General features: G+C 50.3%; 1 protein-coding gene across 1 annotated transcript in view; it reads left to right on the top strand.

Moving 5' to 3' along the window:
- Window positions 1-1749: 1749 nt before the first annotated feature.
- The window catches only part of LOC111155145 (3-hydroxybutyrate dehydrogenase 1), a 37011-nt gene continuing 23767 nt past the window's right edge, over window positions 1750-14993 (top strand). The window contains exons 1-2 of the mRNA XM_022515219.1: window positions 1750-1960; window positions 10309-10435. Of these exons, the coding sequence (XP_022370927.1) occupies window positions 10353-10435 (83 nt within the window). The 5' untranslated portion in view covers window positions 1750-1960; window positions 10309-10352. The remainder of the gene's footprint in view (window positions 1961-10308; window positions 10436-14993) is intronic.

Genomic DNA, 14993 nt, shown 5'->3' with positions numbered 1-14993 from the left:
TGGGAGATAAAATGAGCAAAAGCTCAGGCTGAAAAATTCCTCATTAGCAGACTTGGGAAAGGTCTGCCGAGAATGACCCTGAAAGGTGGGCAGAGATGCCTCTTTTGGGTTAATGACTGGCTTGGTCGGCGGGATTCCCCAGAAAAACACTGAGCAAGAAGCCTCTTTTGGATTAAGGACTGGCTTAGTCGGGTTCCCCAGAAAAACACTCTGAGCAAGCATTTCCATACAGTTAGCTTATTTTGGGAACAAATCCCAAAGAACAGGAGTGGAAGGGTAGGAAGATCAGGCAAGCAAGGAAGAACAGAAAAAAGCAATCCAAGTGTGCAGGACTGAACTGGTAAAGTTGGGCACCACCGTGGGCAACCGGGGCTCTGTCCTCTTAGGAGCTACACAGAATGCACCTCAGAACTGCCCACCGGAAGAATGGAAGAGGGGAATATTTCTCCACCAGTTCCCTTCTGCCTCAAAGCATGTCTCTAGCAGTGCTAGTTCTTTTGCATTTGCAATTTTGCGCATGCGTCAGAATGGGCAGGGCTTTCCCACAGGGGTCCTTGGCTGCTTTGACTGCGAAGACCAGAGCTGCGAAGGTGCAGACCAGCGAAGGTGCAGCTGAGGCAAGGTGCTCTCAGGTAACACCTGAATTCAGTCATTTGCCATAGCAAAGCTGGAATAAAAAAATAGGCTGGGAAGCTGTGAGGTCAGCCAAAGGTTTAGTCTGATATAACTTCAGGTCCAGTGTCCTTTCCCTGTTTTCTATTACTAGAACTACATTTCCGTTCAATTCTCAGTCCAAAGTCAGGACCTCTGATTTTTCTAGGTGGAAACGGTAATTCTTCCTTTCATTAAAAGCTTTTCTAGCCATGCATAACCCTCAAAGTGTAACCAGCAACCCAGTGTAACGATTTATGTCATGGCTGTGGCATGGCGTACAGAGCTAGTATTCTGAAACACAACACCGAAGAAAAGTACGCTGGCTTCAGTTTGTCTGTAAAATGGGTACAGAGAATCAAGTGCATCCTGCCTTTGTGATCCTTCCATTCTTCAAGACACTATTGTGTCAGGAGCTGGGGATAAAGTAGAAACAGTAACTCTCAAGAAGCCCGTGGAACCGAGCTGACAAGTTTCTTCTAAAGTCCCACCAGGCCAGCACTTCCGTCCCTTTTTCATCTGCCTGGTCCCTTTCCAATCAGCGTTTCTGTAATTTGACGTTAACATAGCCCCTGTCACTAATTTGTCGACAGTCTCCTTCTCTCCTTAGGCGGCTTTTCATCCTAGAAACTTGGCGCGGTCACCCGGCTCTGTGGCCATTTCCCCTGACGTTTATTGTTTAAACTCTGGGACCTGTGCTTAAATTACCTTTAAAGAGTCATAGGAGCAATTCTTTAAATGCATTCCATCCGATCAAAAGACAAATATAAAAACCACCCAACGAACTCCGATGAGTTCGAAAGTCAGCAAACACGCACAGAAGCTGGAAGAAGCCTCACTCCTCACCAGGTTCCCTCAGTTCCTGGTGCGGCACCTGCTCCTCCCAGCTCGAGAGCCCCAGACTCTCCAGAACGCGGCTGGCGGTGGAGCTCAGCGCCTGGGAAGGGGTTTATCTTGGGCTGGGAGCCAGATTGGGGGTACCCTCTGCGGGAGGAGGGCTGGGCGGGACGCCAGAGAAGGAAGGAAAGAGCGCAGGAGCGCTCCCCGCCCCGGCGACGCCCGCGGTCCGCCCCGCCCGGCTCTGCCAGACAGCGTGCACCCACTGTGTCTAGGCTCGGCCGCCTCCCGGAGCCGAAGTAGGAAGCCGCAGTAGAGGGAGCGTGTAGAGGGGCTTCGAGAAGGAAACGGCGGCAGCGCCCCCACCGGGCCGTCCAAGCCAGGAGCGCGGGTACCAGCGAAGCGTTGGGCTCAGGGGAACGCGCCGGCTGGGCCCTCCGCGGCCGGAGCCCCTCCACCCATTTGGTCTGGGGTAAGAGGAGGGGTCCGCATCTCTGCAGCTCCCGCGGCAAGCGCCGACGCCCTCTGCTCAGTTTGGTTTGGCCTCGCGCGGCCATACGGGTGGGGATGTGGCACAGATTCCTGTAGGTCTGGCCCTGCAGCTGCGGCCGGGGTAAGGGTGGGAAGATGGACGGATCCTGCCCAGATCCGTCTCAGTCCCAGGCGGCCCTCACCCACCGCCTTCCGGGGCCTTCAGTCCTCGCTCTGGGAGCCCGCCTGGCGTTTATTATTAGGCAAAATGTGCTCGGGAGGAGTCCCAGGTTGAACCCGCAGCCCCGAGGCGCCCAGGGGAAACCCTCGGGCTTCATCCTTCCCCACCTCCGCATTAAACAGAAGACCACCCCGGCCCCCGAGTAGGGAAGGAAGCGGCCCAAAGTCATCTCGTAGTCGGAAACCGAGCCGGTACCGAAGCTGGTCGTTCCAGCCCCAGGCTGGGGCCGCCCCTTTCTTCACTGCGTCTCCCTCCTGCCCCACGTTGCGTCCTCTGCGAAGCCCTGTCCTCAGGACTTGGGGAGTGCTCCCTCCCCCCTTCCCCCCACCGCCGCGGCCAGGGAAGGACGGTAGAGAGCGGTTAGGCTGCCGGACCAACCGCCTTGATCACGAGCTGAGCCTGCGGCTGCTGGAGGACCGAATAGGCAGCCGGACGGGGAGGGGGCCGGGGCCGGGGAGTGGGGGTGGGGAGCACGGTGGAGGCGCCGCGGGGGCGGCCTGGGTTTGGGATGTCCGGGTGGTTGTAGGCCCGGGCACGCCCAGTCGCGGGCCCCGACTGCCGGGCTTTGTCTGGGTGGTTCCGTCTCAGCCAATGGGAGCGCGGCTCGAGCCGAGCCCCTTGGCTCCCGCCTCCCGCCTTCAGAAGGAACTGCGGCCCTGCGATTGGCTGCGCGGCCCTCCGCGCGGGGTGGAGCTGGGTGGCGCGGGCCGCTCGCGGGCCGCCCGCGGGCCGCCGGGCTTCTGCTTGAGTCCATGAGTTTGCGAGAGAAGGTGTCCTCCTGGCTGTCGGTCCGCAGCCGCTTCGGGGCGGGTTTGGCTCTGTTCGCGTCGTTGAGCCCTGCGCGTTTTTTTCCAGCCCGTCGGCCAAAATCGGCCTCGAGTCAGCTGATGCAGTCACGGGCTAGCCCGGGTTGGGGGGGTAGTCGCAGAGGCAAGTCTTTCATTACGGAGGGCTGCTCGCAGGCCTCCTGCAGCCGGGATCCTTCAGGACGCAGCATATGTCCCACTTTCTACCTGAGCCTTGGAGCCCGGCTTTGCATGGGTTTAAATACACCGCTGGCGAGCGTGGAAGCTGACCTTTGGAATTGCTGCATATTTCATACTCTCTCCATACACATATGCATAGAGTCTGTTTCCTGTCAGACACCAGAGTAGGTATTTTGGAGAAGGCGGAAGTCAGTGCTATAACACGTGGACCCTATCTGTGGCGAGCGCACAGTCCAGGTGGGAGTTGGTGGATAGGGGCTATGAGTGCTTATAAGCAGAAATACATCTAATACTTCTTGCTTAGGTAAGTGCTGTTCTAAGTGCTATTACAGAGGCACAGAAGGAAAGGATGGAATGGAACTGTAGGCCAGAGACTGATTTTTTAAAGTCAGGGCATCAGGAAAGGCATCTTGGCGGAGTGTTCTTTGAATCAGCACTTGGTCTTCGGAACAAGTCAGATGTGGTATGGAATGAGCAAAACATGGAAACTGGAGAGTACAGGGCTTCTTGAGCGATGGTATAGCAAATGGTAATGAGTAGATGAGAAAATTATAGTGATTTGGAGGCCCAGGTGAGGCCCGGCTTGTATACCCTGATTTGAAATGTGGTAAGAACTTATGAATAGAATGGCTCTTTAATTTGTCAGTTGTGCTGATATAATAATAATTATTATTATTATTTGACATCTGCACCAAAAATCTTGGAAATATCTTTGATTTTTTGTTCTTGCACATTCTACATTAAATTTGTCTGTTAAATCATATGGGGCTCTACCTTCAAAAGGTAGCCAGACTCTGACCACTTCTAGTTACCTTCATGGTTTCCACCAGGGCCCGCAACCCTTCTGTATTTCTCCAGAGAGTACCTTTGCACATTTCACTGGACTTGTGCAGTGCACAACCTTCATGGCTATAAACTGTGGCTCTGGATTACTGCCTCAGCATGTAAATGGTCTCCCTGCTTTTGCCTTTGTTCATCCTCAGTTTATTCTTAACCCAGTGAGGCTTATTGTATTAAAAAAGTAAGTCTGGTCATAGTATACCTCTGCCTAGAAGCCCCTTAAGTAATTCACATATTATGTGCCTACTGTACAGAGGGCAGTGTTAGGTGTTGGGGGTATGACAGTGACCAAAGCAGACAAAATCCCCTGCTCTCAGAGTTTACGTTCTAATGGGATTGCAAGATAACAAATAAGATAAATAAGTACAGTGTGTATAATGTTAAAGTGTAGTAAGTCAAGGGGGGGGAAGGAGGGAGGGGAGGGGGAATAGAAAATATCATGGGGGGGGTGGAATTGATGGGGTAGCCAGAGAATGTCTTACTGGGGAAACATTTGAGTAAAAGATTGAAGTGTGAGAAGGAGCCTTGTGGATAATGAGGGGATAGAATATTCCAAGTAGAGGGGAAAGTAAGGGCAAAGTTTCTGAAGCAGGAGCTTACTTGTCATGTTCTAAGTATAGCAGGAAGGCCATTGTAACCAAGGCGCAGAATGGTGGGGGCGGGGATGAAAACCCAGATCGTGGAGGGACTTGGGGGCAATCTACAGTAATTTTGGCTTTTACTGCCAGCAAGAGTTTGGTGCCGGAGTGACACGATCTGGGTTACATTTCACAGAATCCTGCAGGCCCGTGTTGAGCAGTGTCTGAAAGGGGACAAGGGTAGAAACAGGGAGCCAAGTTGGGTGGCGACTGCAATAATCCGGGCAAGAAATGAAGACGGCTTAGACAAAGATGATAGCAGGGGCTCTAGACGCATTGTGAAGGTGGGGACAGGATTTGCCGACAGCTTGGCTGCAGAGTGCAAAATAAAGAAGGATTAAGAATGAAGAAGACGTAGAGAAACAGGTACTCAGTGCCATAGCACAGGCTCGATTTTGGACAGGTTATTATTATTTTTTTTAAGATTTTTAATTTATTTATTTGACAGAGATCACAAGTAGGCAGAGAGGCAGGCAGAGAGAGTGAGAGAGAGAGAGGAGGAAGCAGGCTCCCCGCTGAGCAGAGAGCCCGATGCGGGGCTCCATCCCAGGACCCTGAGATCATGACCTGGGCCGAAGGCAGAGGCTTTAACCCACCACCAGGCGCCTCTGGACGGGTTATTATAAGTTATAATAGATAACCTATTAAACATTCCAGTGGAGCTGTTGGATGGGCAGGTGGCTATGTGAATCTGGAGTTTGGAGGAGAAGGCTGGTTGGAGATAAACATGTAGTAGGAGTTGGCAGCATATAAATCCTATTTAAAGCTCTGAGCACTCATGATGGGTGTGGGAAGAGCCCACCAGTGGAGCCCTGAGAGTCCCATCGTTTAGGGGTCTGACTTGAATTTGATAGGTGACCCCTATTATCCTAGGGGTGGAGTTCCTGCTTAAGCTGGCACTTATGGCCATTTTGACAGCTCTAATACTTTCTCTCGGGGCAGGACAGATGAGAAGTAGAGAGGGGGAGACACGGTTTCCTGTTATCACTGCCAAGATCTATTGGCATTCTCAAGATGGGGCAAGCTTAAGAATTAGTAATAATGTTCTCTCTGCTTCTGTGCATTTTCACTGGTATTGTTTTGGCCACAAGGAACAGAGACTTTAAGCTTATTTAAATCCCATGGAGAATAAAGACCTTGGGTGCCTTGCAGAGCTGGAGGACAGGAGGGCAAATGGGTCTCAAGCAGCTCTTTCAGGAGGAGGCTCTGCTGTTCTGTTTCTCTTGTTTCTCCCTGTCCATCTCTCCTCCTTGCTGCATGTGTGCCTGACTCTTCTCTCTGCAGGCTGGGTTTCTCCATCCTCTCTGGCTTCGGGGGCAGTGTAGCACAGCTGCTCCCCCAACCCCACCTGCTAATCACTTGTCCCTGCTCCGGACCCCCAGGCTGATTTGCATTCTTTCACAGCGCCAGGGGACAGAATGATGGGTTCTCTCCCTGACCCAGTCCTCAGTGACCAGAAGGGAGGTCTCACTGGCCAAGTGTAGCTGCGGAGGCCAAATCCTATGGGCGAGAGACAGGTCTGAAAGGGCAGGGATCGGGTGAGCAGGACAGACACCTGAAAGATCACCACTTCAGAGAGTGTTGGTGCTGTGTTATCTGAGGAGAGCTGACATCACCTGACTTTAATCAGGTGACTGGACTGTCTCTCAGACTAATGGAAGTGCCTGCGTTAGGTTTACCTTCACCGAACTGGGCTGTATTGGTAAATCCTTGGCTTTTACTGAAGGTCTCTGTCACAGAGAGCTGTATGAGTCGCCTCTGCATCTGTGATAAAATGGTAGTGAGACCATTGTCTGCTTTATCATTTAATGTTCCTCTATAATGCTTTTAGACTTTGGTTCCAGAATAGTCCTCTCTCTAAGGAATAATGGTCATCTTTTTTGAATTAGGGCTTTAAGCCTTGGCAGGTTTTCCCTTTTGCATGGCCTTATGGAAGCCCTGTTAACTATGCAGTTAGCATGTGTAGCTGAGCTGGCCTGGAACTTTCAGGCAAGCCTGTGCTAAGTAACAAGAAGGGAAATGGCCAAAGGAAAATATATCTCTGAGTAGGGATTTCAGACTCAAATGCCCATAGAATCCAGGAAGTTAACAAAGGTAATTGTGGGGAGGTTTAAGATAGATAGTAGGTGTAAACTTTGTGTTGTGTTAAAGCATAACTTAGCTGCCTAGTTACATTGCCTTTTAAAACACTAGGCTGGCCAAACAGAAACAGCCAGGTGGAACACACTGGAGGCAGGCTCCCGGTTGTCAGATGTTCGAATCTCACACAGAAGCTCACTGGTCTTAAGCTCTTTAGTGTGGGGTTCCTACATAGGAACATTTCTTGCCTAAACCCATCCTGCCCTCCTCAGTAGGATAGGGGCTACTTTTCCCAAGAGGTAGTGCCAAGACCCATCCAGACTTCATGTCTGAAGACACATACATTCTCTTTCCTGCCTAAGGCCTGCCTCCTGTGTTCCTGTTGCCTGCTGATGACCTCACTTTTTCCAAGGATTTCAGGGTGGGGAATGTCTGTCCCTTGCAAGAGAGACCTTGATCCTAACCCACAGGAATGCAACCAAGTAGCTACGTCCTCCGTGAGTTAGTTCTGTCAGCATGCCACAGGGGAGCCCAGCACTGGGGCGAGGATGCACACACTATTTTTTTGGAGAGAAGGTACATACCACAGGTTATGCATGGGTGCCACATTGAAAATGGAAAGAGGGTGCCCTGGAGAGTAGACCCAGGTGCTCTTAGTATCAGAAAAGTTTCTCCCTTGGGATGCCTGGTGGTTCAGCCAGTTAAGTGGAGAGTCTGCTTCTCCCTCTCCTTCTGCCCTTCCCTCTGCTTGTGCTCTCTCTCTCTCTCTCTCTCTCTCAAATAAAAAAATAAAATCTTTAAAAAGAAAAGAAAAGAGAGGAAAAGAAAATTTCCTCCCAGATTCCAGATTGGCATGTAAGCATCTTGATTTCATGATAGTATCTTATAAGTTTGGTCCCTGGCAGTCAAGTCCTCTGTGCCAAGTTCCCCTGGGGCAGCTGACTGGGTTCAAGGCCCAGGAGACTGTCCCCCACCTACCACCCCCAAAGGTGTTCTGCCTTCTTGCCACTCGCACCTCTCCCAGCCACCTCTGTTTCCAAACCGAAAGGCAAGTGAGGGCTTTTCAAGTTTGAGAACTTCATATTTACAGAGAAGAAAGCCCAGCACCAGGCATTAAGATGGCAAACATCCCCAAAGCCTGCTTGGGAATCCCATGGCCTGTAGCACTGTGTTTGCCGTGGGGAAAGCAACATGTTTTAGAAACTTAAAAAGGAAGAAGAGATCTAAAATCCTACTGTTCTGTATGTCAGAGAAAATGTCACCAACAGCGCATTATTCAAAGGGCCGAGTTTTCATGTATTTTAAGCTATTTTTACTCGAGCACTTTCCCATAGTGCTGACTTGAGGGAAAATAAAATTGAAAGCAGCCCTCTGTGTGGAGATAATACTGAAGTCATCTCTGCCAAGGCACTGAGCAGAAGGGATGAAGGGCTTTAATTATAGACTGCTGGATTTGGAGTGCCCCAGTGGCAGTGAGCTCAGACTCCAGTCCTGAGGAGAGAGGCTGAGGTGCCTGAGCTAGGCCCACTCAGCTGCAGGGGCGGGGGAGGGGCGTGCCCCCTGGCCTTGTGCCTTCTCTGAAGGGCCGGTTTGGGCTCTGTGTTGCTGTTGCCTGCCGAATGCTCGCTGTGGTAACTCTAGTTTTGGCTCCAGGCCACCTTTCTACACACAGCTCACCCCACTCTCACTGAACGCCTCCTTTGTGTTAGGCTTCTTCCCGGCATGAGGGATGTGGACAAGGCTCCTGTCCCCTCCAAGCTTACGATCCAGAAGGGGAGGATAAAGTAAAGAAACATGGTGGTTTGGGATTGAAGAATGATCTTACAGAGAGCAGGCTCTGTGCGCTGCCTGGGGGATCTGGGACAGCCCCTCTGAAGTCTGAAGAGTCAGAAGGACTCAGCTACCTAGAGTGAGGGAGGAGCAAAGACTGGGGCCCTGAGGCAGGAAAGAGCTTGGCACACATACCAGAAGCTTTCAGAAGGTCAGCGTGGCCCAGGGTAGCGTGGTACCAGAGGAGCCTGGGAAGGGAGACAGAGGTCTGTGCCCAGCAGGCATGGAGAAGAGGCTTTTAGGCAAAGAAGTCACATAAGTTGACTGATATTTTATATATATATATAATATATATATATTATATATATACACACATATTATATATTATAAATATATGATATGATATTATAAATATATTTTTATATATTTTACATATATATATATTTTTAAGATTTTATTTATCTGAGAGAGAGGCAGAGAGCATGAGTAGGGGAAGGGAGAAGCAGACTCCCCACGGATCAGGGAGCCTGTTGGGAGGCTCAATCCGAGGACCCTGGGATCATGACCTGAGCCGACGTTTAACCGACCAAGCCACCCAGGCCCCCACTTGATGGATCTATAAAGATCTTTCTGAGTACAGTGCTGAGAATGCTGTGGTGAGGAGGGACAGGAGTGGAAGCAAGAACCTGCCGTGTAGTCCGGGAAGGATCACACAGGCCAAGCAATTCCTATTTGTTTCCTTTTCTTGAGGATTGAACAGATCAGACACCTCCACCTGCTGCCCACAGTGAACTGTGCGGTAGTTGGCTAGATAACGAATTGAGTTCTTGACCAAGTGGCCCTGGTGGCTGGTCCTTAGTTGGGTTCAGGTGGCAGCACGAGGGCCTGGAGGAGCTGCCTCCCAGGCACAGCCCTGTTCCCAATAACAATGTTGTAACAAACTACAGGCAGATGTGCAAATGAGAGGCTAGGATGGTCCACCAGGAAAAGACCAGCAGCTCCTCTGGCTGTGGTTGCCTTGCTCAGCTCCCTCCTGGTGCCCCCTCCTCCCCCCCACCCACCCCCAGCCCTCCAGCCTGGAGGGCCACTAAGTTAATTGTGCACAGCTAGTCCTGGTGCTGAGTAGCCTTAAGGTAACTTAAGGTGAGACCCTGTGGTACATGGCCTTGTTGGAATAAGGTTGATGTGACTTCAGAAGAGGGTGGGGCAGGTGTGAGACTCAGTGTGTGTGTGTGTTTTAATTAAGGTTGATGGAAGTGTGTCTCACCTTCTAGCTCCAGTCTCCAGGCTCCAGAGCTACTGCTGAGTTGAGCGTCAGAGCCAGACCCTATGTGTGGTGGGCTGGGGGAGAAAGGGGCTGGGTGGAGCCCAGTGATTTGTGCGGGGCTGGAAGAGCTGCACTTGGAGGCCTGTGGCCAAACAGCGTGCAGGTTGATGCCCGGGGTCACCACAGACTGATGATCTGCTGGTTATGGGGAACACAGATGAGAATGGGGCTCCGTGAGGCTCCATGACCCATGGGGTGGGTCCTCAAGTGTCCCCTGTGGTTGATACTTCACTTGGTTGTCAGATCACCTGTCCGGTCCCACCTTCTCACGTTACAGGTGGGTGACAGCCCGCCCATGGTTGCCCAAGGAGGTGGTGGCACAGCCAGAACTAGAACGCAGTTCCTGACTTTTTCCATCATAGGAAGCAGCAGCTTCATGAGGGATGTGCGGGAGGACCCTGCCTCAGTCCCGAAGGGTATGCCCATGGAGGCAACAAGGCAATGCTGAGGGTGCATTTTGTGTTTCAGAACCCACCAGAAGGCGATCCACCGTTCTACCTCTCGTGGCCACCATGCTGTCCATCCGCCTCTTCAGACCCCTGTCACAGCTGCCAGGGAGAACCCTGAGTTGCTATGACAGAGAAAATGGAACAAGGTAAGAAGCAAAAGGCTGGGGGTGCCCTTGAGGGTCACAGTTTGTGAGCAAAACAGAGTTTGTCACACATGGATGCTGCAGGAGCTAAGAAGGCCTGACTCTCAAAAGATGTCTGTCAGTTCCTGCTGTCACCAGCAGAGGAAACAAAGTTGTCCTCAGAAGACAAAGACCTTCACAGGGCACAGAAGATCTTTCATCCCTGCTTTGTGTTTTTCAGCTTTTTCTTTTGAAATAATTGCCCTTATGTGAAAGTTGCAGAAGGAGTACAGAGAGTTCCTGTATCTCCTTCACCTCACTTCCCCGTATGTTGACCTCTCACAAACCGTAGTGTGACCTTATAAACCAGGAAGTGACTGCTGCGGTAATACCGATGAACTAATCTGCTGATGCAGATTTCACCAAGTGGCCTACTAATGGACCTTTTCTGGTGGGCTCCCACAGTACCTTTAGTTGTCGTGGGTCCTCAAACTCTTCCTACTGGGAATGGTTCTTCAGTCTTGGTTGTTCATGACCTTGCCACTTTGGAAGAATGTCAGTTAGGGTTGTGTGGTGTTTCTTTGTGTGTACATTCATATGTGTGTGTGTTTGGAAGGACCCCCCCTTAAGTGAGGTGACGCCCCACTTGGAAGGAACATTGCATCAGGAGGCATAGAGCTTTTTTTTTAAGATTTTATTTATTTGACAGAGAGAGAGAGAGTACACGCAACGGGAGTGGCAGGCAGTGGGAGAGGGAGAAGCAGACTCCCCGATGAGCAAGGAGCCTGATGGAGGACTCGATCCCAGGATCATGACCAGAGCCAAAGGCGGATGCTTAACCGACTGAGCCACCCAGGTGCCCCAGAAGGCATAGAATGTTGATGTGTTTCAATTCTTTGATCACTTGGATAATTGCTGTATTTAAATCTTACACATGAAACCAGTTAATGAAAATGTCCCAAGGTTTCCTGGAATGGTTTGAGTGATTTAGAGAAAGCAGTAAGTACAAATTAAATAAGTAGCTCTTCTTTGAGAACTTCTGGAATTGCCTTTTCCAAGGGGATTCAGAGTGCTCTATTACCCCATTTTCTTCTTTTGCAGCCAGAGCAAGGAAAAAACAATATGCTTTCTATTCTTTTATATTTGAGAGGAGTGAAATTAAGGGTCAGGTGAAATGTAAAGTCTCAGCAGCTAGAAAATCAATGGATATTTTCTCTGCCAATAAATAAGTCTGTCTGGAAGAACATGCATTTAGGCTTTTAGGACGATTTGCTTAAAAGCATTTCCATGGGCTACAGAGGCTTGGTTGGAAACGGGCTTCAACTAGCAGAGGACATCATAGAAGAGGAGAATGAAATGGCCTTTCCCACAAGGGCCGTATCCCCTGGAAGGGGGAATGGAGCCCAGCTCTCTTGAAGGACTCTGACCTGACAGCCTGCCCTACTTACTGGCTCTGCATAGCCCTCGGATTTTGAGTTTCTGGCTTCAGTGGAAGGCTCTGGTGCTGGCCCCGGAGAGGTGAGTTACTGATCATTTCCCACCTCCAGGATCCTGTTTACACAAACCAGCTGGGCCGGTGCTCAGCTCCGCCTGCTTGGGCCTGACACGCAATACTCCAGGAGAGCCTGATCTGGGCAGAGTGGAGAAGGGCTCCTTTATCCCTTCCAGCCTTGGCTCCTGTAGATTCCGTTGGCAGCCACATCCCTTAGGATTCATGGTTGACTGGACTGTATTGTTTTTGCATATGCTGCCGCGTGAGGCCATATTTCTCCCAGGCTGCACTCTGTCACTGACATTTGTCCCTCCTAGACCCCATCGTCTTGGTATAGTCAGTCTGTCCAATTACTTAATCATGACTCCTTGCTGCAGAAAGCTGGGTTATTGTGGCTGATTCATGATGGAAGAGACACAAGATGGAGAAGAAGCCAGAATTGATGCCCTGGCCAGCATGGGGTGGTGTCTCAGATGTGGCCTGGCAAGTTCCTGGATGCTCTGGGGACCAGGAGGTTCTTCCACAGGCCCTTGGGGAAAGTGCCAGGTTGTACCTTCTCTGCCCCATCTGATTGCACTTGTAGGTTAGGACAGCAGTCGGTGAGGTCTTCTCTGAATGTGGCTGCTGCCTCTTTGGGGTTCCACCCCTCAGAACACTGACTGTCCTGAGCTGAACTTGTACCACCTGCAAGACAAGCATGGCGGCTGGAGTAAGGGGTGGGTTGACCCACAGCTTGCTGCCACTTCTTCGTGCTGAATCAGAGTGTCAATGGGAGGGACCTGGGAGTCTGCATTTTAACATGCTTCCCAGATGCCTGTCAACTGAAGCTTGAGAATGGAGGTAGTGAGGCCTTCCCAGGCCCAGGGACCCTCCAGACTGAGAAGCAATCCCAAGCTGGGGATCCTGCCGCATCTGCAACGGCCATGGGGCAAAGGCTGGGAGGCCAGGCCGTCCCCAGCAGGATACTCTGATGTTGTGGGAGCTTCCCCATGCTCACACTGGCTCCATTCACTCAACTTGTCAGGGTTCTGCCTCTTAGCGGTGGGTGTGGAGGGGTGGAGCATTGTGTTCTCTGGAGAGGAGGAAATCTCCACTGACAGCTGGGTTTGTTTGAGTTATAGAGCTTACTGTAAGACACCCAAAGAGAGTCAAGTTTGGGCCTGAAAAGTATTTGAGAATGGGGAGGTAGATTAGAAAAAATCTGGCAGCAAATCAGTTTGAAATAAATTCTCTCTCTTGCTGTGACCTTTCTGTTACTTTTTATATTATCAAGTAGCACAGAGGGAACTTGCAGGGAAAGAACACATAAAATCTGGTCCAGGAGAGACACGTTCTTTTTGCAGATTAACCCCTGAGGTCTTGGGGAAAACAGTGATTCTCTTTGAATAAAGTCATTTAACTACCTTTGGGTGTACTAACCATACCATTCCGCTCACACTTAAGACCACCATGCTCCAGGACTTAAAATCCAAAGAGACTCTGCTGTGGCAATTCAAAAGGACAGGAGTTTACTTTGGCTGACTTTCCTAGTGGACCCTCGTTTCTGTCTAGTGAACCCATTGTTCTTAAGAATGTTGGATAACACATTTTTAAAAAAGTATTTTTTTAGGGGCAGAGAGAGTGGGAAAACCAGACTTCCCTGCTGAGCAGGGAGCCTGACACAGGGCTCCATCTCAGGACACTGAGGTCAGACCTGAGCTGAAGGCAGCTGCTTAACTGACTGAGCCACCCAGGCACCCTGGGATAACATATTTTTATGAATATTTTAAAAGCTTTGTGTTTTGAATAGGTAATATATTCACATAGTACAAAATAGTACATGGTAAAAAGCAAATTTATCTCCTACCTCCTCTCCCCTGTTCACCAGCTGCTCAGGTGACCCTGCCACCTCTATTTACTGTTTCTGGTTTAGTATTCATTTAAAAATTAACCGTACTTTGGAGCACCTGGGCGGCTCACTTGGTTAAGCGTCTGCCTTGGGCTCAGGTCATGATCTCAGGTCCTGGGATTAAGCCCCATGTCAGGCTTCCTGCTCAGCTGGGTGTCTGTTTCTCCCTCTCTCTCTGCCCCTTCCCCCTCTCTTGCTCTCTCTCTCTCCTCTCAAATAAATAAATAAAATTTTTAAAAAATAGCTTAAAAAAAAACGAACAGTACTTCTTCTGGAAAGATGGAGTAGATGTATTTTTCTCTGTTCCTCCCATTGGATACAACTAAAGCCCCCAGGTTATATAAAAAGGCATAACAAGACTCTAGAAGATGGGGAGAAGAAGATGGATCAGCTAGGGACCTCAGGGCCCAAGAAACAACACAGTGATGAGCTCTTTAGGTTTTCTTTGCCCTTCATCTACCCCACACCTGGAGCTGAAGTGGCTGGCAGCACAGAAATGACAGCTCAGGACAAAAAGCCCCAGTAGGAGTCTGCTCTCTCTAGCCCAAAGACCGGCCTAGCAAGACAGAAAACTGGAGACAGTAATTGCTCTACTCCAGCCAAACACCACAGGAAGTGCTATGGCTCCACCCCTCCCTGCACCTGCAAAAGCTGTACTGAGCCTCAACCTCCAGTTCACCCCGGCTGTAGTGGGGTACCCCAGTCCCTTCAGTAGAGGTAGTATCCGAGAACGCCAAGGAGGGGCCAAGCCTTTTGTTCCCACCCAGCAGTAATCAGGCACCCTGCCTGCTTGGGTGGGAGTCCGGGAGAGTCAGGACTTCACCAGTCTCCCAGCAGTAATGAGACCCCATGCTCCCATGCATGTTGGGAGCAGTAGTGAGACCCTCCAGCCCCTCCCAGCCAGGCAGTAGGAGTGGAGACCTTGTAGGGAACTCCATCCCTACCCAGCACTAACCCTTCCCAGTTTAGTTTATGAAAGTAGTTCTACCCTGATTCCCTAGCCAGACAAAGACTGCACAAAAAAAGAGACCCACGCACTAATGTTCCTCATGAATAGAGATGCGAAAATCTTAAAATATTAGCAAATAGAATTCAGCAATACATAAAAATAGAAACTTTGAAAAATGGGTTTATTCCAGGAATTGAGATAACACACAAAACAATGTATTTTTATAGCCTGACAATGAACTTGAGGATGTCAA

The sequence above is a fragment of the Enhydra lutris genome, unplaced genomic scaffold (assembly GCF_002288905.1).
Source record: "Enhydra lutris kenyoni isolate GAN:26980312 unplaced genomic scaffold, ASM228890v2 scaffoldscaffold39, whole genome shotgun sequence".
NCBI lineage: Eukaryota > Metazoa > Chordata > Mammalia > Carnivora > Mustelidae > Enhydra > Enhydra lutris.
Note: the sequence above shows the minus strand (reverse complement) of the source record. Positions and strands in the feature narration are given on the sequence as shown.